The following is a 23,715-nucleotide window of genomic DNA, read 5'->3' on the forward strand; positions in this document are numbered from 1 at the left end:
CGTTCCTCGTCGACGATCTTGTTTAGTTTTCGGCAGTACCTCCTCCTCAGAAACCATTTTAGGGTGGTTGTTGCCATTACCTCTTAGAGCTATTCTCACTAAGCCCATTTGCCATTTGTTATCATCTTGTGTAGCATTTAGAAATGTTCGACTTGTTTATGGTCCTTTTGAGATAATTAATAGATCTATTGCCTACTGTTTGTTTCAATTTTAGTCCTGTCTTCAATGTTTGGATTTTGTTGATGAGGTTCCTATTGTCGAGTAATACTAAGTACCATATTTTTATCCTCCTAAAGCTGATGTGACTTTCAAAATCACCATTGGATTAAAATTCAAGTATGATTCATCTAAAATTTAATGGTAATTTTAAAAGTTACATCAGCTTCAAGAGAATTTTAAGAAGATAAAAAGATGATAACTAGCATTACTCTTCCCATTATGATTCTTTGATTTCTTGTAACCCTTTTTCCATTTTTTATTAAAAAAAAAAAAATTATGATCCTTTGATTTCTTGTAACCCTCCCAAAAAAAAAAAAAAAAAAAAAAAAAACCACTTCATCCTCTGGACGGAATACAAAAAGGGTAGTCTAGTAGGGAATAAAAGAGTGGTTTGCCAGCAACCTTTATAAGTACTCTTCACCTAATCTGCACGAATCAGAAAAGACACATCTGTCTTGTAATCAAAGTCAGAGAAAGATATTCAACATAAATAATTAACAATCTACGTTATCAAACCTCAGGCACCACAAATTGGAAAAGCTTCTGCTTAGAGAAGAAAAAAAAAAACAAGAAAAAGAAAAAGCTTCTGTTCCAATTCAAGCATAACAAAACTGCAAGACAAAGCAAGAGTATGAGAAGGCTTAGAGCCTTCACCTGACCCATTTATTCAGTTAGAAAAACAAAGAAATCATGGGATCAGAGGTGTCGTTAATTAGTTATTATAGTTATTTGATCTTGTTCTTTGGATTATATCCCGACAAAGGACAACTGGGGGCGGAGATCCAACGGCTTTTTGGGAACAGGGTTTCTCTGATTTGTTGGTTTAATGGACCCGCGCTTGTCGTAGACTTTACTCGCAAATTTTGAACGCGTATATAATGAGAAGGGCCTCTGCTTGCTGCTTCACAAGCCTATTCTCCGGGATCCGTTGGAAGATAAAGCACAAGCACAAGCACACCCAGGTAGTCTTTCTGTGCTTTGTTCTTCTAATTGCAGTAAAAAGGAAACGGTCATATAATGCTTTTCGTATTTGTCTAATTAATAGCGTCTGGTTTGGTTGATTTTTGTGCTGGGCTAGAGAAGCAGAGAAACTATGGAGAAGCCCAAGTACAATGCCGGCGACAATGTGGAGGTATGCGCTTGTTAGTTTGTCCAGAATTTCTGAAAGTGATAGTTTTGTTGTATTTGGGTTTTCCTCCGTAGGTTATTATTATTATTTTTGTTTAATTTATTTTCTTCTGTATGATTTTTGTTGTTCATGTAATGGGCCATTGTTAAAACTTAACCTAACTTATTAGCTGTGAAATGGCACCGCCTATTTTTATTATTCTGGACAATTGATTGTATTATTTTATCCCGAGGTCTCAAATTCAATGTCTTTGGTAAAAAAAAAAAACTAAAAACGAAGTAGTGGTGAAAATTATAGCAGTTTTAGCAGTGGAATCACATTCCCAGGTCTTAGAAAGCATTTTATGTGACTTGACATTCCTCCCCCTTGTTATAGGATTATTGCAAATGATATTAGATTTGGTCATATCAGATTTTGGTGGGGGGTTTTTCTTGGTAGATTTCAATTGATGATGGCATGTTCTAAGTTTATTTTTTATTTTATTTTTTAAATTCAATGAAGCAGCTTCATGGCTCCAAGAGTTATCCAATTAAGTTCCTGACTTCTGCTTTTCCTGACAGATCGTAGCCCCAAACACAAAGGACTCAAATAGGAGTTGCACTACTAATATCATACTAAATCATGACTTCTCTGAAGGGCTACATTTGTGGCATCCCAACTGCTGTGATGGACATGTAGTTTCAGCTGAGTCAGCTTACCCTGATGGAATATCAGAAAAGTCAGGTGGTAGTTATGCAGTTGTTACGAATCGCAAGGAGTGCTGGCAGGGCTTGGAACAAGATATCACAGCTAGGGTTTGCCAAGGTTCCACTTATACAGTTTCTGCCTGTGTTGGAGTATCAGGGCCTCTTCAGGGATCCACTGAGGTCCTGGCAACTTTGAAACTAGAATACCAAGCTACCGGGACTAGCTATTTACGCATTGGAAGGTAATGGATACTGTATAATTCACAGTATTTCCTTTCCTCGATATGGAAAAAGAAACAAAGTGTTAACCACATTTATGACATACAGGGCTTCCGTGTCTAAGGAGAGGTGGGGAAAGTTGGAAGGCACCTTCTCATTGCCAACTATGCCTGACCGGGTTGTGTTTTATTTGGAAGGGCCTTCTCCTGGAATTGATCTCCTTATCAAATCAGCACTGATCACCTGTTCCAACCCAAGTGAGAGTGAGGTAATTATACTTTTTAACCCTTTTTTGCTCCTTTTGTTACTTTGGTAAAAAGCCGGAACACAGGGAATATTATTGATTGATATATAGAGAGAGAGAGAGAGAGTAGTTATTAAGTTCATTATTTAAAAGAGGTTTGCAAGTTATTCATATTTAGTTTCATTTTGGAAGCAATCTGTCTAAAGCATTTTCCACCCAAAATCCATTTTGGAAGAAGCTATTACTAATTGCTTTTTTCATTGGTCTTCCTCTTTAATTTTCCAAGAGTGTGAGCCATGGATGTTTCCCTGCTGAAGATGAGAATATCATCCTAAACCCCAGATTTGAGGATGGCGTGAATAATTGGTCTGGAAGAGGCTGCAAGATTGTTTTACATGATTCTATAGGAGATGGGAAAATAGTTCCACTGTATGGAAAGTATTTTGTAGCTGCAACAGAGCGCACACAGAACTGGAATGGAGTTCAACAGGAGATCAGCGGAAGGGTGCAGCGAAAACTTGCTTATGATGTTACTGCTGTTGTTCGGATATTTGGTAACAATGTCACTAGTTCTGATGTGCGAGTGACTTTGTGGGTCCAAACACCAAATCTTCGTGAGCAGTATATAGGCGTTGCCAAGTTAGTTACTTTTTCTCCAATGTTCATTTCCATTCTTTGAAAATTACCATGATCTGCACGTAATCTTTGAAAACAGCATTTTTCCCTGAAGTTTCACCTTTGTGTGTGGATATCAGTGTACATATATTCTTGGGGTATTCCATATGGACACATCTGTTGTTTCCTTTGCCTCAGTTCTTGCCTTTTAACTTTTTCTTAATTTTTTTTTTTTTTAAAAAAAAAACATTTTTTTACCTGGAATTTGCATCATACATAGCATGGGAGATTCTTTCACTTTTGAAAAATTTCTCAATGGAAGCTGCTTTTTTGGTAGTGCCCAGGCAACAGACAAGGATTGGGTACAGTTGCAGGGGAAGTTCCTTCTAAATGGTTCCCCATCTAAAGTTGTCATATATATTGAAGGTCCACCTTCGGGTACTGATATCCTTCTCAACAGTTTAATTGTAAAGCACGCGGAGAAAACCCCTCCTTCACCTCCACCAGTTATTGAGGTTGGTTGACTAAGGATTTAGACTTTGAAGTTATTTATATCTGCATCTTGAAGTTAAGTCGAGCGTATCATTCAAATATTGGTTTTTGTTTTGTAGAATCCAGCCTTTGGAGTTAATATAATTGAGAACAGCAATTTAAATGGTGGCACCAATGGGTGGTTTCCCCTTGGTAATTGCACTTTGAGCGTTGGTACTGGCTCACCACATGTACTTCCACCAATGGCAAGAGATACCCTGGGACCTCATGAACCTTTAAGTGGTCGATATATCCTTGTGACGAATCGTACACAGAATTGGATGGGTCCTGCTCAGATGATCACTGATAAACTGAAGCTTTTCTTGACATACCAAGTGTCTGCTTGGGTACGGGTTGGTCCTGGAGCTACTGGTCTACAAAATGTGAATGTCGCACTAGGTGTAGACAATCAGTGGGTTAATGGGGGACAAGCTGAGGTTAATGGTGAGAGATGGCATGAAATTGGTGGATCCTTCAGAATTGAGAAGCAACCATCCAAGGTTATGGTTTATGTTCAAGGTCCTGCTCCAGGTGTTGACTTAATGATTGCTGGACTCCAGATTTTCCCTGTTGACCGACAGGCAAGGTTTAGATATCTACGGTTGCAGACTGATAAGGTAATTTCTAGCTTTGATTTATATAATATTTGGTTAATTACGGCTTAGAAGAACTTTAAATTGAAAATCATAGGAAGCATTTTTATTGGGGTTGTTACCATATGTAAAAACTTCTGCCTCCATTTTCTTAGGCTGCATTTTCTACTAGAACGTAGACTTATATTTTGTTTTTGTTTTCTGGTCATTAATGTAGATTTGATTTCTACACACACATATATATACACACACACATGCATAAATATATATAAAGTATTCATTACTCTTGTGTTTGGACTATTGGTAATATGATAAGTTCCTTTTACCAATCTGATACTTCTCTCACATTTCATTTTTTTTTTTTTTTTTTTTTCGCTTGAATAATTTATTATCTGATTTGTTTTTGTAAGCATTGTCTACTTTCCTCAATTAATGATAATTATCAATATACAAGTGCTCATGTATTTTTAGTTTGAATCACCTAGCCCCCAAAATGATTTCATTCCCCCCCACCATGATGTAATTAAATGGTGAACTGATTGCTTCCCAACATCGAGGGATCTCTTAATCACAATTTTGATCTGGAACTCTTTTCATATGCTGGGATACAGATTCGTAAGCAAGATGTCACCCTGAAATTCTCAGGAGCGGATTCAGGCAGTCCTTTTGGCACCTTGGTGAAAGTCAGACAAACAAACAACGCTTTTCCTTTTGGGTCATGTGTAAATAGAACCAACATTGATAATGAAGATTTTGTTGATTTCTTTTCTAAAAATTTCAACTGGGCTGTGTTTGGCAATGAATTGAAGTGGTACTGGACAGAAGCGCAACAAGGAAAATTCAACTACCAGGATGCTGATGAAATCTTGGACTTGTGTAAGAGCCACAACATAGAGACTCGAGGTCATTGTATCTTCTGGGAAGTCGAAGGCACGGTCCAGTCGTGGATCCGTAATCTGAACAAAACTGACTTGTCGACAGCTGTTCAAAATCGCCTATCAGGTCTTCTCACACGTTACAAGGGGAAGTTCAGGCACTATGACGTTAACAACGAGATGCTGCATGGTTCATTCTATCAAGATAGGCTGGGTAAGGATATCCGAGCAAACATGTTCAAGACTGCACACCAACTAGATCCATCTCCCATCCTATTTGTGAACGACTATCACATTGAGGATGGATGCGACACCAGATCATCTCCTGAAAAGTACATTGAACATGTTCTTGATTTGCAAGAGCAAGGTGCACCCGTTGGAGGTATTGGAATACAAGGACATATAGACAGTCCAGTGGGGTCAGTTGTTTGTTCAGCTCTGGATAAATTGGGTATTCTTGGTCTTCCAATCTGGTTTACAGAGCTTGATGTGTCTTCCATTAATGAACATGTTAGAGCAGATGATTTGGAAGTGATGCTTCGGGAATGTTTTGCTCATCCTGCAGTAGATGGTATAACGCTATGGGGATTCTGGGAATTGTTTATGAGCCGGGACAACTCGCATCTGGTCAATGCAGAAGGCGACATTAACGAAGCTGGTGCAAGATACCTTGCTCTTAAAAAGGAGTGGCTGTCTCATGCCAATGGAGATATTAATGACCAAGGAGAGTTCCAGTTTAGAGGTTTCCCTGGAACATACAATGTGCAAATTTTTACTGCCTCCAAGAAAGTTTCAAAGACATTTGTTGTTGAAAAGGGTGACTTGCCACTGGTGGTATCCATAGATTTATAAGTTTGCTGCTTCAATCAATCACAAGGTACATAATTCATCATCAGAACTCATGTGAAAAGAGAAAAAAAGGTAAATATGTTGGTGACTTTGTGGAGCTGCATTCGTTTGTGTTTGTGTTTTTTCTTTTTTCTTTTTTCTTTAATCAAGAATTGGTTTAATAAATAAGAAAAGGGTGCTTTGTCGCTCAAGCTGTATAAGTCAGTGTGTAAAGAAATAAGATATCAATTCTTGTGGGTTGTGATATTGTACCAATGGCTCTTTTTGTCGCATAGGTACGCCACTTTAGCTTCCTACGTTTTATCTTGTGGGTTGTGATATTGTACCAAAAAATAAAAGTATTATATTTCACTGTATATTATTTGTCTAACGCACAAAGTGTTCTTTCCTCCTGACATTAAAATAATAATTATAATAATAATAATAATAAATGGAAATTGGAGTGCACCAAGTTCAGGGAAAGCACCGAATTGCAGTGCAACTAATCTTTTTATTTATATACAGTTTGCACATATAGTGCTGGGCTTCGAGCCCAGATTGCATAAATGGGCCTTAACCATTAGGGTGCTGTAAGTCAGCCCAATTCATTCATACATAGCATGGGCCTTATTATTCTAAAAGAGTAATATTATATACCAAACACCTCTGCTTCACTATGTAATCCACCAGAAAAAAAAAATCAATAATAAATTAGCAATGTCATCTTAATATAATAAAATAAAATAGTGTTAAGGTGGGCGAAGCCCTCGTAACTCTTTATATATATATATATATATATATATATATATATATATAAACAGAAGTGCAAATCAGTGATGAGCTTGGGGATGTTGTTTATGGCACATGCAAGTGCTTATTACGGGGTGGGAATGTGGGATTTAGCCAGGTCGACCAGGCCAGGCCTGAAGAAAGTTTTGGGCCCAAAGAAGATTTGTCAAATGGCTAAGCTCAACTGAAATGGTCCTTGGGCTGCCACCAAAATTTGCCTGCTTGTTAAATGATAAATGTCAAATTAGTAACACAAAATAGTGTTTGTATAAAACGAAATAGAATTGAAAAAGGGTTGGGGTGGGGGGTGGTTTGGGAAAGGAGAAAGCAAATTCTAAACTAGAGTTAAGAAATACCTTAAAAAGAATTAAGAAATAATAAAAGACAACGGTGAAAGTGGAGATTATGAATAGTATTTATTTGACCATTAGAAAGACTATATTAAATGGAGTTTAGTCTTAAAAATGCCGACCCTCCAAGCTATTCCCCAAGAATCTTGTCTGACTCGAACCTTACTAAAACACTCAAGTTTGTCATTCAAAGCTATAGACAAAAATGTTAACAATTTTTTGTTTTGGCTACTCCTAGAAGGGCTGCAAAGGTAGTCGAAACCACCCCATGACAGTTTGTTAGTTTAGCTGACGTAATGGTGATTGATGTATTAAATTGGTATTTACCCAGAAGTCATATACTATCTATGATGCGAATTGAAACCTAAATAAAAAAATAAAATAAAATAAAATAAAAGGTAATTAACTTTTTTTTTTTTCCTCTATTATTATTATTATTTTTTTTTTTTTTTAAATGTGAAAACAAACAAAATCTAAGTTACATGTCTTATTTTAAAGAGGGCTCATTCTATCATGATATAGTGTAAAACTTCATTTTATAGCCTTCAATAGAAATTTGATACATCAGGTAAAAATATCAAATACAATGAAGATGAAAATTCTGCACATTTAATTCAAATCAATTTCACGTCCCACTTCCAATCCACACGAACCCTCAACACAAGAGTTTCCAAAACCAACTAAGACTGAGACTCCTATGGTTTTATCAATGAGTATTTTGTCTATGAAGTATTTTGTTAAGAAAATCAAAATTATTTGGTGCGAATGATTATATTATTTTTTTGGTGTTTCACGCTGAGATATTTGCTTCCTACTGAAGAGTGCAAAACATCTAGATTACACTATGATCTTATTGAAGTTATTCTCTATTTCAAATATTGAGTTCCAAAGCCCAATAAGACCAAGGTTTCATTCACACGCATATGGGCCTTTTAACTTGTTATGGATACGGAGCCCATTCCAGTCATTGAAAGAAAGGCCTCCCTTTAAGCTGGATAAGAACCCATCAAGCCTAAAGGAGCTTTCCCAACTCTTATATCCCATTTTGGAATTGTATCAAAGAGAATTTATTCTTGTGGATCCTTGATCCAGGAGAGAGAGAGTTTAGGAGTCTAAACAGTAATGCTAGAAATACCTATTGTATTACTCTAAAAATGAAGTCGTTTTTAAAATTTTTATTTAATTAAAATTCAATAGTAATCAATTACAAGTTTAATAGTGATTTCAAAAGTGATCACATTATTTTTTGAGCGACTCAAGAGAAACTTATATCATTACTCAGGTCTAAAACACTGTGACAAATGTATTTACAAGAGAGGAATGAGCTGAACCATAATTCTTAATAGTAATATTGTTATTATTTAGACTCATTTTATACACCTTGACGTGTGAAATAAGTATGATAAATAAGTGTTGAAAGGTTCTCATTGCTTGACCAAAGAACTCTTAACACCTGTTTTATGAATTCTACTCTTTACCCAATCAACCGAAATGAGGGGTTTGTCGTCTTCAAATGACCAAGAAAAGGAAACCCCCGTGTAGGTCTCTGTAATGCATTTCGTCAAGTTGCAAATAGTAGCTCTAAAAGCTATAAAGTAAATTTATGATAGATAGAGATGAATGTAAATATCAATAGCAATCAGGACTCATTCAATCACAATTATTATACTAGTTTGGAATATAATAATAACACTAGTGCTACCTGAATTACAAAAATAAAAAAATAAAAAATAAAAAATAAAAAAAAGAGTTCCCCACAAATGATTTGAAAGTGTAATATATGTGATATATATTAGTATCCGGCGCGTCCCACAGCAATCAAATCATAATGAAAGACACCCACCATCTACTTCTCTCTCTGGTTTCATTAGTATGATGATAGGACCCAAAACAGTCCCATCCCTGTCTCTAAATACCTGGGTTCCTTCCACCCGCTCGACCCCACCACCCACATGGGTGCATAGTAAATCTTGCCGGAACTCTGGCGCACGTTAGCACAGCCCATTTCCATCCCATCAATCTACACCGGACATCAAAGGAGTAGGATTTGATATGATGGGGTTGGATGGGGCCCAGACGTATCAGAAAACTATATTTAGATAAGAAAAGAGAGAAAGAGAGAAAGAGAGAGAGAGAGAGGGTGATGGGAAGTGGGGAGTAGGGTACCGGGCAGAGTTATTGATGTCTACTGCATGCATTGCATCGGGAAACAGCTCCCGCGCTGTTTTCGCGCGCCCTCTCCAGAACTACACCTCCTGTCAGCCCCCACCACAAGGCCAAAATCGCAATGCCAGAGAAAGAGCCACCTGGGTGTCTGACACTGAACCCCACTCTCTCACTCTCACTCTCACTATCAGTCCCACTAACTCTCACACTAGTACTTAGCTACCTGCTAGACTGCTAGCTACTGCGTTTCCTAACTTCCTGTTCCTCCAGTAATCAGTTTTTGTTCTGTGTTTATATACTACTTTTTCTTTTCTTTTCCTTTATTTATTTTTATCATTATTATTATTTTTTACCTGAGCCTGTGTCTATACTACGTCAACTTCTATTCTAAGCTTTCAGCCTTCAACTAGGACTTTGCAAGGGACATTCCCTCTTGCTGTGGTCTGCTTGACTTGAGTGCTCCTTGTTTCTCTCTCTCTCTCTCAATAGTAGGTTATATTTCATGACTTGAAGCTTACAAAACAAATCATCCTTGTATTAGAGTACTACCAGCAGACGTTTTTTTTTTTTTAGGAAAAGTTTTAAAAAAAATCACAAAAATCTATTCACATTATATTTCTTTCATTTAACCAATCATCAAAGGTTATTACATTGTTTTTCAATGTGTAGGGAACTAAAAGTAGTTTCTTATACATCATTTTAATATAAACACTTATCTTTCCTCTTTTCTCTTTTCTTTCATCTTTTTGTATTTAATTGGAGATTGTGTTAGAATTTTGTGAAAAAAGTAAGGGTAAGTAAGAAATTTGTATTTTGTAAAGAAATAATATTTTAATGGTATAAGGAAATGTAAGGAAAGTTATTGTGAAACATATTTTCATAACTAAGGAAGCAAAAAGTAGAATTGTACCATAAACTTAAGAAAAATTAAAGGATATATATATATATATATATATATATATATATAAGTTATTAGCGGTTATTAATTGCCTTTGTCTATCTTACCACCACGGTTAATAGCACCATCTTAGGTAGTTTAGTTGCAAAAAGCCAGCACTACCCTAGGTATTTAGCAATTAGCATTTATCAATTTTTAACGGTTAATAACCACCCGTTTGTACATTCCTAGTTCACCCGAAGGAGAAAAAGATTTTACAATTGAGTAATGAACTTCACACCCATTTTATTACACTCATTTCATGCTATTAACGTGGCATGAGATGAATGGAGGCAGAAGTTCATTTTTAAATGGTCATTTCACCCGAGAAATTCTATTCACGACCCCATTATCGTCACATCCCTAAAAGCCTATGTAGCATGGTCCACTCAAGAAAAAAATGAATCTTCATGCACAAAATGCTATGAGGGACTATGCCACATAGGATTTGGGAAAATAAAGGTGATATATAGCATTACTCACTTTCACATATTAAGTGGCTGTGATAAAATGGATTTGCAGAATAGATTTATTATTTAACATAACATATTAAAAAAAAAAATTCCTAAAATATCCTGATGTATAAAAAATCCAATTTTTAAATTTCTTAAATTCATCGTCCTAGATTTTGAAATGATTATTTTGGCATCTAAAAACCCATTTTTAAAGCAATTATATGCGTTTCACATACTTTAGGCCTCCAACCTTGTACTTTCCTCAACCTGAAACTAGGGTTAACAATTTTTGAAACAATCTGCAAATTTGATATGAACCTAATAAAAAATTAACGGATTATGGTTGAAGAGTCTGACTTATTTAATTAAATAGACTGAGTTAAGGTTGACCTATATAATCTTATAACCATAACTTGACATGACCCGAACCCGACACACAACATTTAGAGCTGTAAATTTTTTATACGAACCCAAGATGAAATTAGACGTTTATAGTTGAGAGGTCTAACTCGTTAATTAAATTGGTTAGATTATAGTTAAATTTTATAATAGTTTACTCATGCTACAACATAATCTCAACTCGACATGCGGTATGAATTTCCACGCCTAGCGGGAACCTCATGGAGACTCTCATTTTCTTGTTGACTTCACTAACTTGTTATCAGAATTCCATCACCCACACCTTGAAAATTAAACATTTCTAAAAATCGAGCTCCTAATCCGCCATGTCTATAACCTCTATAAAACTCTTTAATCCATGCGTCTGATGTATTGCAGGTCCTCCATAACTTTTCAATTTACTATACTTGATCATAACCTATCTTAGTAACTTCACAGCCACCGACACTGAAAGTTTGGCTTTCTATATCTTTAAGGTATATTGGACACGCATTAGAACTCTAAGAAATTACTCTTTACCCTATAGTTGCCTCTACAAAACGATTTGGAAGGTTAGGAAAATTCCCCCTTTCATAAGCACGCAAAATATTAGTGGAGTTCTAAGTCCAACCTTAATTTACATAAGTTGAGTATATCTAAAGTTTGCAAAGGCAATCACACATTCCAACCTACAAAGTTAAGTCCATGGTCATTACTCAACAAAAGTGGTGTGTTTATGGTTGCAATTGCCTTTAGCACAAAATCCATACAGCCTAAATGATCCAAACAGTAACACTCATCCTTCGTTCCTCCTGGGGGTGAATGTGTGACTACCGCTTTCGTGATTGGCCTCACTCGAGGTAAGAGAACGCAATCTTAATCATGCGATTGGCCCTTGATGTAGTACCCTGAGTGATCACTAGATTATATTTGGGTTAAGTAAAAGGGTTAAGGGGCTTACCCAGTTCATCAGGAGTAAAATTCTTGAACTTTTGGTTCTGACTGAATGTTCAACAGGGGAACCACCAAACATTCAATTTGCAACCCTCGAACCATTAGGTAATAGTATATCGAACGTTCAAGGGGGACCACCAAACGTTCGTTTGAGCTCCAACTCTAGAACCAATGTGCAATAGTACACCAAATGTTCGACCATGGATCATCGAATGTTCGATGACTTGTAGGACTTTCACAGCAACACCCTAGCTTTTCCAACCCTATAAATACCCCCCTCCCTCATCCCTTTAAGTTTCATTTTGCATCTGTTGCTCAAAGAAAACCTTGTTTGAGTGTGTTTGTGAGTTTTGGAAGAAGAATGACGTTTTCTTGAAGGAGTTGCTGTAATGCCCCCAAATTTGGTCTTTACCAGTCTCGTAGGGTTACTGGCAATTCCCTAATTCAGCTAACTGGTAGCTAATTGGGGAACCGTTGTAAATGCATGGGAATGTAAAATAAATATGAGAAATCTAAAAAATCACAGAGAAAGCATACATTATCCTTGATTATAAACATGAAGCTACTAATAGAAATACAGTTAATTTGATTAAACTTGATAAAAACAAGGTGGGTCTCCGTTTCATCTTAATAAACCCAAAGAGGCAATCTCACCACTATCATCTTCTTAAAAAGAGGTTCCCTACAAGATGTAATAACCGCGTAAGTCTAAAAACTTAGTAAATAACCCTCACAGTTGGGTATTAAATAAGCTAGTTATTAATAAGCAGAAATAAACGTGTAGTTTGATAAAAATTGGAAAGAAGTGTTATTTGAAATTCTAGCAGCAATCACATAATTGTTTTAATGCTGAAAACTAATGTTCTAATAGGTCATAACTATTATGTATGGTCTACTCGAAATATTACCCATTCTCAGTAGGGTTGGTGTTGTCCCGAGAGACCTATAATACAATGCCGGTGCCCCAACCATTGTACGCTACTATTGATATACTAGCAGGCCGACCAAGTCCGACCTTGGGTGGCTTACACTACTAATAATGTACGTCCTGTATTGACCCGCTAATCATGGCTGCACCTATCACGAAACAACCATTGGATACAAGGCCTATATAACACGTCTACACACATTTGACCATAGAATCAAGTATATATAATAAGCACATGGCCATTATACCGCACCTACCGATGTATCATGTCATACAATGCATCTTATCAACTAATTATTAAGACATAAGTTATACAAAAGTAGGCATGCTCATATCATACGCATACTCAGTCAGCTAACATATCACAAGTTTTTAAGAAAAACAGTCGTAAGTGTTTACTTACCTCGTAGCCCGGTTGAGTCGTCTGACATTTTGAATCCTACTATAATGAAACATGGCTATTGTTAGACGTAGCACTAGAGAGTTTACTTGCTAAATTCTATCAAACTCGTTCCTTTCCTAAATGATCATAGCTTATACTCTAGTATAAATGTTAATCCTTTGTCCTTTTTCCTTGTAAGAGCATTTCCTAAGGAGCCTCATAGCCGATTTGCTTTGATACCACTATGTAACGCCCTAGGTAATTTTATGCCATATAGTAATTTACAAATGGCTTTACTACTATTCATGCATTGACATTAAATGTACAAGAAAAAAGTAGATATAAAATTTTCTTTCTGCATTTATAACATTACATGGACAATGATTACCAAAGTACTAGCCCTAACATACTACATTCATTCATAGTCACATAATTGTATCTATCTTTCAACTTAAAATTTATTTGTATATCATATTGTATCAATTTCTACATCAGTTAATGAGAGTGCAAACCATCCAAATTCAAATTCCCGATCCCTCATCCTCTATCTCAATATGCTTAATTTATGTAAAACGATGTTTTTCAAGTGGGAACTTGGACATGTTGTTCCTTTTGAATTCATGTTACACCATTGCAATGCTATCATTTGAAATCCTTGCCTTCTATTTTCTCGTGCATTCTTCCAATTAGCACGTGGCGCACTGCCTCATTCAAACAAGACCATCACTTAATTGAACTGGGTGCTCTAGCACCAAATTATTCTAATTTATAAACTTAGTTTTATATCCTTATTTGATTCAATGCCTAATTGGGGCAATATTGCAAATATCATAGTAAATCAAGCATAACTTTTGCCACGAGTATCAAAATTGTGAAAAACTAATGTCCTTGCACCTTCAACCTTAAGTTTCTACTTGCTATCACACGTTGTACGAACATTTCTAGTTCTGCATGTAACGCTCTCAAAACTGGCCTTGACCATTTTGGTAGAGTTACTGGCTATTCGTCCAGTTCAGTTAACTAGTAACTAACAGAAGGGATCGCCTGCCTAACATACTCAAAGTAAATGTAAGCGGAATGTGAAAATGACGGACTTGAGATATCTAAAAATCATAAAGTATGCATGTATTATCATCAATAGTAGACTTGGAGCTACTAATCAAAATATAGCCAGTCTAATCAAACATGGTATTGCAAACCAGACTTCTGGCCTCCTTCCTTTAAAAGGTTCTCTTAAAACAAATAATCTGACAAGACGCAAATACTGTGTGAGTATAAAATGAGCTTCCGTTATATGCAAAGTAAACATGTATTTTCTCAAGCAATTTAGGTGTTGCCTCTGTTTTTACACTCCAAAAGTATAGTTTTAATCTTTGAGAAATGTATGTGTAATCTCATTGACAATCACCTTTAAGTTTTAATGCAAAAAACTAATATTGTAATTAAGACATAATTATCATACATGGTCTACCCAAGATATTATACATTCTCAATAGGGTTTGCGTTGTCTTGAGAGACTTGTAATATAATACTAATGACCCAGATATTGCACACTATCGTTCATAGTACTAGTAGCCCGAACGAGTCCAACCTCGGGTGGCCTATGTTGTGACCTGTCAATCAAACATGGTTGTACCGGTCACAAACGACCATTTGATTCACAACCCATATAACACACACATTTGACAATAAAATCAAGTTTATATAATAAGCCCATAGCCATTATACCGAACGTATCGGTGTACCATGTCATACAATACTTCTTGTTAATCAACTATTAAAGTATTTACATAGTTGCATGAAAAGTAATTATGATCATAATATATGCGTGTTCAGTCAGCTGACATATTGCACGTTTTTATAGAAAGTAATCGTAAGTATTTACTTACCTCGTACGCTCATTCGAATCCTCAGATATTTTGAGTTCCTGCTATAAATAAACATAGTTTATCGTTATATGCAATACTAGAAAACTTATTATAAGCACATAGGATCATACTCAAGAACCAAACTATCTAAAATGTTACAAAACCCTAATTTCACCATTCTGGACGTGATCTGAAAGTTTTGGCTTACGTTTGGGCTTGAGGTCGAACGTTCAATCAGAATGCAGGGAACGTTCAGTCAAATGCAAGAATGCATGCAAAGCTCCTATCCTTAAATCACTATATAACAAATCTCATCATAGGCTCTTAATGAGTGCATGAAAACATAATAAACCATAATATCATGCAAACCTAAGAGAACAAGCACTGTTTTAAAAACGTTTGAAAAACCTTTTGCTTTTTAAAAGAGAATACTAGCACAAACTCATTATCATATCTTAAGACTTTGTAAAGAGCATGAAAATCACAAGAATAATATGAAATCCAACTGAGCACAGAGGAGTTTACCTTGAAGATGGCGAACCACTTCAAAATCTCATCCTCTCTCTAAAATCTCTTCTTACTTTAGGGTTAGGGTTGTTGTAATATATGTGCGTTATAAACATTTTTTTCTTAAACCCATTTATTCTTTCTTTTAATATCCAACTAGTGGTGTTTTTGGAAATGATTTTCTGACCGTTGGCCATTAATGACGATTGTGCTTTCCATACATTTTTGACCATGAGTTGTTAACATTGATTTTATTTACCGTTTGGACTTTGGAGTTAACAAGTTTTTATTGTACTTTGATAACAAATTTTACACTTGTGAGTTTTTCAGTTATGACCGTTGGTCATTAACATCATTTACAAACCATTGATTTTTGTTTAGCTGTTTGGTGATGTTAGCAGTTAATTTTGTTTTGACCATTTGGTCATAATATTAATATTTTCTTTTATGAATTTTAGAATTACTCATTTACATGTATATATATAAGTGGTTTACCAAATAGTTGGGTGGATGCATTTTTTCAGCACTTCTTTTCTATGTGTTGAAAAACACTTGCGCCAAGGCATAAAGCCATATACCATATTATTAGCTTTTCCATAAGAAAATAGTTGATGTCCCTCGACAATTGAGTTGTTCTATTACTCTTCTTTATTGGAAGTACGTCCTTAACAAAGGTAGATGTTATAGTCTAATCCGGCGAGGTTGCGTGTCAAATAATCCGATCACACTGAGTTATACACCTGGGGTGCACGAATCAACCTTTATGGACAACGCGTTTGCGTGATTCTATAACATTGTGAGATCTTTTCATACTTTACTTTCTATCTCTTATAATGTATCTAAAAATTGTTAATTTTCAGATTGATATTATTTTATTTCAATAAGAAATTTGTGCACCATCCTAAATTATTTCCTACAAGGGTTTCTAGTGCAGGGGTGAAGTTTGGGGGTGAGGAAAATGTGGTATTTGTAGGGGGAGGGGCGTGCTATGGTCTGAAAAAATAGATAATAGGTTAAAATTGCTTTTTAGATTGACATCGAATGCTTTGTACTATGCTTGAACTTTCAGTGTACTATTACACAATGGTTCTAAGTTTGTAGGTCGAACATTCGGGATGATCCCTGGTCGAACGTTCACACTAAAGGTTGAGCTCGAACGTTCGATGGTCACCCATCAAACGCTCGGCCAAAGACTGAAGTTAGATTTTTGCACTGTTTTTCAAATAAAAAGGTTTTCATAAAAAGAGTAACACTTTCATGGTTGTAAAATACTTCACAATTAATGGAATGTTATTAAATTGTTTGAATAAAATGGTTGTTTTTAATTAATTAACTTTTTAGGGTTTGGAACTTCGGGGCATCACATTGTATGACATCAAAATATATACTTAATGTATTATTTTATTTCATTATTTTCTATTTTCTAATTTCTAATTTCCTATGTTTTTTTTTTTTTTTTTTTTTGTCCTAGGTGTTACAAGTCAAATCGGTTGCAGACATATATGCTTCATCTCGAGAATGATATTGAGGTAAATTCCTTATCATGTGGTTAATTTGAATAATACACAAATTTGTGATACTTATCAAATGTTCAATGAAATTCCTCAAAGAACAATTTTATTGAATTATCTTTATTGATGCAACAACATTCTAAGTGTACAAGGTTTGAATTTAGTTGTTACTTAGAAGAAGATGCATCAATTGATCATTTGGAGGAAAATTATATGATATGCGATATGTATTTTTTGCGCTCTAAATTTAAGAAGGGATCTCAAGATTAGTTGGTAAAGTACAAACTCTTGCAAGGTTGCATAGTTGTATCTTGAATTTGGCACAACATCAAAAAAGAAGGAAAATGAAAGCATAGACCGAGGAAAGTTCAATCAAAACTCGAGGATGAGTCTTCATGAAGTAGAGGAACTGATGTAGAAAACATCATTCATGAGTGATTTATGATTTATGATTTATGATTTAAGGAATTCTTTTTTATTAGGAATTAGAAGTATTTATTTGTAATAGTTAGGAAAGATTATCATTTAAGGATTAAGAAACCTTATTTAACATGTTTTAAGATTTTCAGTAATCATTGCTTGTGGATTGATTTTCCAAAGGAATTTTAATCATCTTTCTGATGCATCCCAAACTCTTTGGAATTATTATTGTTACTACCTTGTGTTTTCCATTGCGTCACTCTCGTCCTGTAATAGTTTTTCTTTTCCGATTGTCTCAAAATATATATAAGAGCGAAAAAGTAAAACTTGATTTCATTTAGAGTTACTATTAAAGTTGATTTTTTTGTTTTTTTTTTTAAATGTAACAATTGTACGGATCCCTTTACAATTACAACCATTTTAGAAACAGTATTTGTTGTACTAAAATACATCTTATTTATGAAAGGACCAACCCACCTCAAAATTTGAAATAATATTTATTTATTAAAGTACACACTCTTTATGGTTACTATGTACGTTTTATTATGCAGTAAGGCTGACGAATACACCATCCAACTTTTTTTTATTTTTTAATTGAATAGGAGAAGAGAGGGTACAAGGATTTATTAATACACCATCCCACTTAACTGTGTAATAATGTGTCTATTAGATTTGTTAATAGAAAATGTAAAAGAAAGCAAAAAGTTGGAAAAGCTTTTGGTGGTGTTTATGACATTTTTAGGGGTTTTTTCTAGTTGAAAATGTTTTTTGAGTTAACATAAAATTAAAAGTAGTTTTTTTTTTTTTTTTTTTTTGTAAAAAAATGTAGTTTCTTAGTGTTTTAACATTTTTTCCTTTGGGTAAAAAAAAAAAAAAGAAAAAGAAAAAAAGAAAAGTAAATGCTTTTTGGAAAGCTCTTCTTCCGGTTTAAGTAATCATTTCTTTCTGTTAAAGAAATTATAAGTAGTTTAATGCATCCCTTTTTTTTTCTTTTTTTTTTCTCTAAAAATAATAATCGTTTTTTACAATAACAAACAAACTTTTTTTTTTTAAAAAAAAAAATTAAATTTGTTTAACCTTTATATCACATCAATCTATTTTTATAAATATTTTATTAAAAACAAAATGAAAAATCTCAAACAGACCTTTGTTAAGCTTGCTTGATTCTTTTGGTGATGTCTGTTGACATCAGCATAGTTGCCTGCATTATGACGATGGGCATTCAACCTTCAAAGTGCACAAAGGAAGATTCTCTTATATATATCTTTCTGCGTTTAAACTCTCGAAGTCCATTCTAGCTTCTTATTGTGCATGGGAGAACTTAATTATAATTATTTTGAAAGGCCCATGCAAGATAAATATTTAAAGTGACCATTACTTTTTTTTTAAAAGTTTTTAACTAATTAAGAAAGACCCATCAAAATTATTAATCGACCAGAAGTTTCAAGACGACCTAAAAAGGCAACCACCAACACTCAAATCTGTGAAAAAAAAAAAAAAAAAAAAGAGTTTATTGTAAAAAACAAAATATATAAAAATTGATTCCTAATGTCTAGCCATGGTTGGCGTGGAATCAAAATGGGGCCTTCAAGCATAAATAAACAGAAGTTTTTTTTGTTTTTTTTTTTGGGATGAATAACAAAGGGTTAGAATGGGGCTAGATCTTTTCTGTAATTTACAGATACACTGAATTTTTTTTTTTTTTTTTTTTTTTAAAAAAAGCAAAGTGTTGAGTTGAGCATATCAAGGGATTGGGGTGAGGGTGGATCTTTTCTGCAATTTATAGTACAGTGGGGCCAAGAAAGAAAGATAAGATATACAAATCAGTGTATTTTCTCAAAATCCAGAGGCTAAAATGAGATAAAATGTTTTGAATTTGTATTAAAATAGGTCGAATTATTCAGTTTGTTGGTTGGATCAGATTTTGGATAGCTTGAATGACAATGAAGAAGTCTCCATCAAGGATGATGTGTTATGCAATCCCCAGGATGCTTGCTTTTGTAATGGTTATTATTGTATCTTTAACTTCATCGATGGCAGAGTCCATTGGGGAGCTTTTCATTGGTTTAGATGTTTGCGTGTCACCAAGATGATCTTGATAGGCTGCTAAGAGGATATTGAACTCTTCCTCAATACTTACATCAAAGTGATGAAATTAGGGGTGTATGAGACCATTTTGCATTATTGAATCATGTCGTGGTTATGGGGAAAGCCAGTTTGGAAAATGTTCTTTGTAGACTTTATTGACTTGGCTTTAGGGTGGTTATCGAGCTTAATCGAGCCGAGTTTTTATTTCAAAAATGAGTTGAGGTTGAACCAATCACCAAGTTAGATAATTTGTTTATAATCGTTTCATTTATTTTTCAAAAACGTTTAAAGCTTGTCCATGAGTTACTTAATTAAGTTATTAATATCTTATATAAGGTAAATATTGTTCTTTATTTATTTATTTATTTCTGTAAATCTACCACAATAATTATTTAAGATTTTGTCATTCGAGTTAAAATTAAACAAATTGATTTTTATTTATAAACATATGAAAATTAACTTCACCCAACCTTATATTTGAAATAATTTATATATAATTTTTTTTTTTGATGAATAATTTATATATAATTATAATCATGAAATAGACTATTTATATTGGTGAAGCATATATATGGATGGTTCGATTGGAGAGGGCGTTCTTGCAAAACAAAGGAAATGCTACCGGAGTGACGTCGACTAGAGGGAGGGTACCAAGCGAACTTTGAGTGCCTTAATCGGTTTTCAAGCTAGCCAAGGGCTTTGGGGCCCCATCAGTAGCTAGATCAACCGAGGTGCCATGTTGGAAGGGTACCACGTAGGGTATTTGTTACCTTAGAGAGAGGGGGTACCAAGAGAGGTCTTTGGTGCCCTGTCAACTTGTAACCGAGCGAGATCTTTGGTGCCCTATCAGCTCGTGACCGAGCAAGGCTTTGGTGCCCTATCGGCACGTGACCAAGCAAGGTGCCCAACATGTGACATTGGTCTTAATCCTCTCTAGCATCTGACCAAGCGAGGTCTTGAGTTCACTATTGGCTGGTGACTGAGCAAGGTGCCCATTAAATGGCTAAGCAGCTTAGGTTCTAATCTATGTAGGTCGTTGATGAGCGTCGAATGCTGCACATTTAATCCCCTTAAACTCGTATATGTTAATTCCTTACCATTGTTATTTGTTTGATTTTCTTTTATTTTTGTGTTTCAGGGTCTTATATGAAAGATGCAAGAATTCCATTGAAAATTGAGATAAAAGCACATTTTGGGAGCATCTTGAAGGCCTGGGATCGAGCACACGGCATTTGGGCTCGAGCGCAGATGCACTCATGTGCACATCCCTTGGGCTCGAGCACACACGATTTCCAGAATGCGGCATGAGTCCTTTTATAACTTGGATTAGGATTTCGGCCTCCCACTTGGACTGGGAGATTGACCTACAGTTTCTTAGGGTTTCTAGGGCTTCTAGGCTTCTCCTAATCCATATAAATAAGCATCTAAACATAAAAGAAGAACAACTACTGCTTAGAGCAAAAATTTAGCAAATATTTTTTGGAGGCTTAGCGGAGACATGAGCAGCTCATAGTGTAGGGTATTGACTTCACCTCTATCCGCACAACAATGGTTAATCATATTTAATCAAGAAATTCATTCTATGCATGTTATAAATAAACAAGAAAATACTTTATTAAAGAATAAGTATAACTCATCTTCGGTTGGCACAGATCTTCCACGTAACTTCTAAGATGCGGTACGACCCGTCTTTCCTAGGTATAGATTATTTAGTTCTTTAATAGAGTACAATCAAGATAATAAGTATAATCCATCTTCGGTTGGCACAGATCATCCACCTAACCATTAAGACGCGGTACGACCTGTCTTCCCTAGATATGGCCTATCTAACCCTCTTGATTCTATGTCAATTAAAACCGTTGTATAATCATCATCCCCATAATCACAGAAAATAAGAATGATTTGAGTTTAATAAATGTAAAAGACTTTCTAAGACAAGATAAGAATTTCACAAATATTGATTTTGTAAAATTCAACATTCGACGCTCATCAGTCATGATGGAGCAAGGTCTTCGGTGTCCTGTCAGCTCATGACCGAGCGATGTTGTGATGCCTAAGGCATCCAAACCTTAAAAAGAAAATGCCACTACTTAAAAGCAATCATTTTTGTTTAACAATTTCATAATGATTCATTAATGGCAAAAGTGTTTAACTCTTTATTTGAAAAACATCCCAAAAACGCAACCTCAGTTTCTAGTTAAACATTTGATGGGAGACTACTGAATGTTCGAGCTTAACCCCTAGCATGAACGTTCGACCAGGGACCACACGGAACTTTCAATTTGTAACCTTAGAATCGTTGGGTAATAGTACACCGAACATTCAAGCATAGTACCAAACGTTCGATGACAGTCTGAATTTTTTTTTTTAACTCATTATCCACATTTATAGCTTTATGCACTCCCTTCCCCCTATAAATACCACCACTTTCACCCGTAGACTTCATCATTTACACTAGAAACCCTAATCCTAAAGTGAGAAAAGATTTTAGAGAAAGAATGAAGAGATTATGAAGAAGGTTGCCATCTCCAAGGTAAACCCATCTGTGCTAAGTTAATTTTCATACTGATCTTATGATTTTCATAATTCTCACAAATTTTTAAGAGTGCAATGATAAGTTTGTGTATTTATTCTTTTTAAAAACCAAAAGGGTTTTCAAATGCTTTAAAAACACCTCTTGTTTGCTTATGCTTGTATGATATTAATGTTTGCTATGTTTGTATGAACTTATTAAGAGCCTAGGATGAGATTTCTTACGTAATGATTTTAATATAGGAGTTCTACATGTATTCTAGTATTTTGACCGAACGTTCCCTAGATTCTGATAAATGTTCGACCGTAAGCCAGAACACTCAAATAGTGTCCAGAATTGGTGAAATTAGGGTTTTGTGACTGTCTAACTAGTTGCTTCCCGGTTATGACCTTTTGTGTTATAATAGGACATAGGTTCAGTAGTACTGTGCGTAATGATAAACTATGTTTCATTATTGATTAAAAACCATACATTTCAACCTCATACGTTTGAGCTTAACCTCATGCATTTCGACTAGGAGCTCGAAATGTATGAGGATTTGAGCAAGCGTATAAGGTAAGTAAATACTTATGATTGCTTTTTATAAAAACGTGTGATATGTTAGCTGACCGAGCACACGTATCTTATGAGCATAATTGCTTTTCATGTAATTGGGTAAATGCTTTAATAATTGATTAAAAATACACATTGTATGACATGGTACATCGGTACGTGCGGTATAATGGTCATGAGTGTTTTGCCAAATATCCACCTAAATTAATAGGCAAATACTTGGTACGTTTTACTTGCAAGTGCATAAGATCAAAAAGATAGTATATGATGCAAGTACGAGATCATTCCCATTAGGATTGCTGATTTTATTTAGAATTGATTTTTTAAATTAAAATAACAGAATTGTCATTATTTTGATAAGTTGAAAATATATAATAAAGAAAGGGTTAGAGTTTCGACATCCACCACTAATCATGCTAATTAAAATAAAAAATTGCCAATGTTACAATCATATGGTATAATTAATGCTTATCAACCTGAGGGCATTGTATCTACTTCTTAAGCTATTGATTTCCCTAAGTACAGAATTATGCATGGTATTTACTCTAATTCTTTTCTTTCCTAAAGGATTTAGCATGGTATCTACTAAGTTTTTTTTTTTAGGGAAACATAATTCTATGGAAATTGACAAACACATGAAGCGTAGGGCTGGTATCTACTTTTAGTTCCCCATGTTGATTAAGCCAAGAACCTGTGATGAGGTTTTTTGTCACTTTATTAAGCTCAAGATTCGGTCATCTAAATTGAATTAATTAACAAATCCATACCATATGCATATGAGGAATTCAATAAACCAAAATTTAATCAATTAAAATATACCACATATATTTGAAACAAAGGCAATTGAAATTCTAAAAAGACATGATTAGGGTTTCAATTTAGCCCATAACTAAGAGTTTAGTTACACATAATTAAACTAAAACTAAAAAGAAAAGGGAAAGAAAAAACCGGAAATCGC

General features: G+C 34.8%; 1 protein-coding gene across 4 annotated transcripts; it reads left to right on the forward strand.

Moving 5' to 3' along the window:
- The first annotated feature begins 758 nt into the window (after positions 1–758).
- Positions 759–6,316, forward strand: LOC132184612 (endo-1,4-beta-xylanase 1-like). Of its 4 annotated transcripts, none has more exons than XM_059598304.1 (8): positions 759–1,181; positions 1,298–1,351; positions 1,909–2,276; positions 2,362–2,521; positions 2,784–3,136; positions 3,450–3,627; positions 3,724–4,260; positions 4,848–6,316. In XM_059598304.1, exons 1-8 carry the CDS (start codon positions 1,098–1,100, stop codon positions 5,961–5,963), a joined length of 2,850 nt encoding a protein of 949 aa, XP_059454287.1. In that variant the 5' UTR covers positions 759–1,097; the 3' UTR covers positions 5,964–6,316. The 4 variants fall into 4 exon arrangements, with proteins under 4 accessions (XP_059454287.1, XP_059454288.1, XP_059454289.1 ...); XM_059598305.1 differs by having other exon boundaries at positions 1,104–1,181; positions 1,265–1,351; XM_059598306.1 differs by having other exon boundaries at positions 1,108–1,181; positions 1,303–1,351.
- The last annotated feature ends 17,399 nt before the right edge of the window (positions 6,317–23,715 follow it).

The sequence above is a fragment of the Corylus avellana genome, chromosome ca6 (assembly GCF_901000735.1).
Source record: "Corylus avellana chromosome ca6, CavTom2PMs-1.0".
Lineage (NCBI taxonomy): Eukaryota > Viridiplantae > Streptophyta > Magnoliopsida > Fagales > Betulaceae > Corylus > Corylus avellana.

Coding starts and splice junctions, on each gene's coding strand:
- LOC132184612 (XM_059598304.1), top strand. CDS start 1,098: ATGAGAAGGGCCTCTGCTTGCTGCTTCACAAGCCTATTCTCCGGGATC. Junction 1,182..1,297: donor ACAAGCACAAGCACACCCAG/GTAGTCTTTCTG, acceptor GTGCTGGGCTAG/AGAAGCAGAGAAACTATGGA. Junction 3,137..3,449: donor CAGTATATAGGCGTTGCCAA/GTTAGTTACTTT, acceptor CTTTTTTGGTAG/TGCCCAGGCAACAGACAAGG.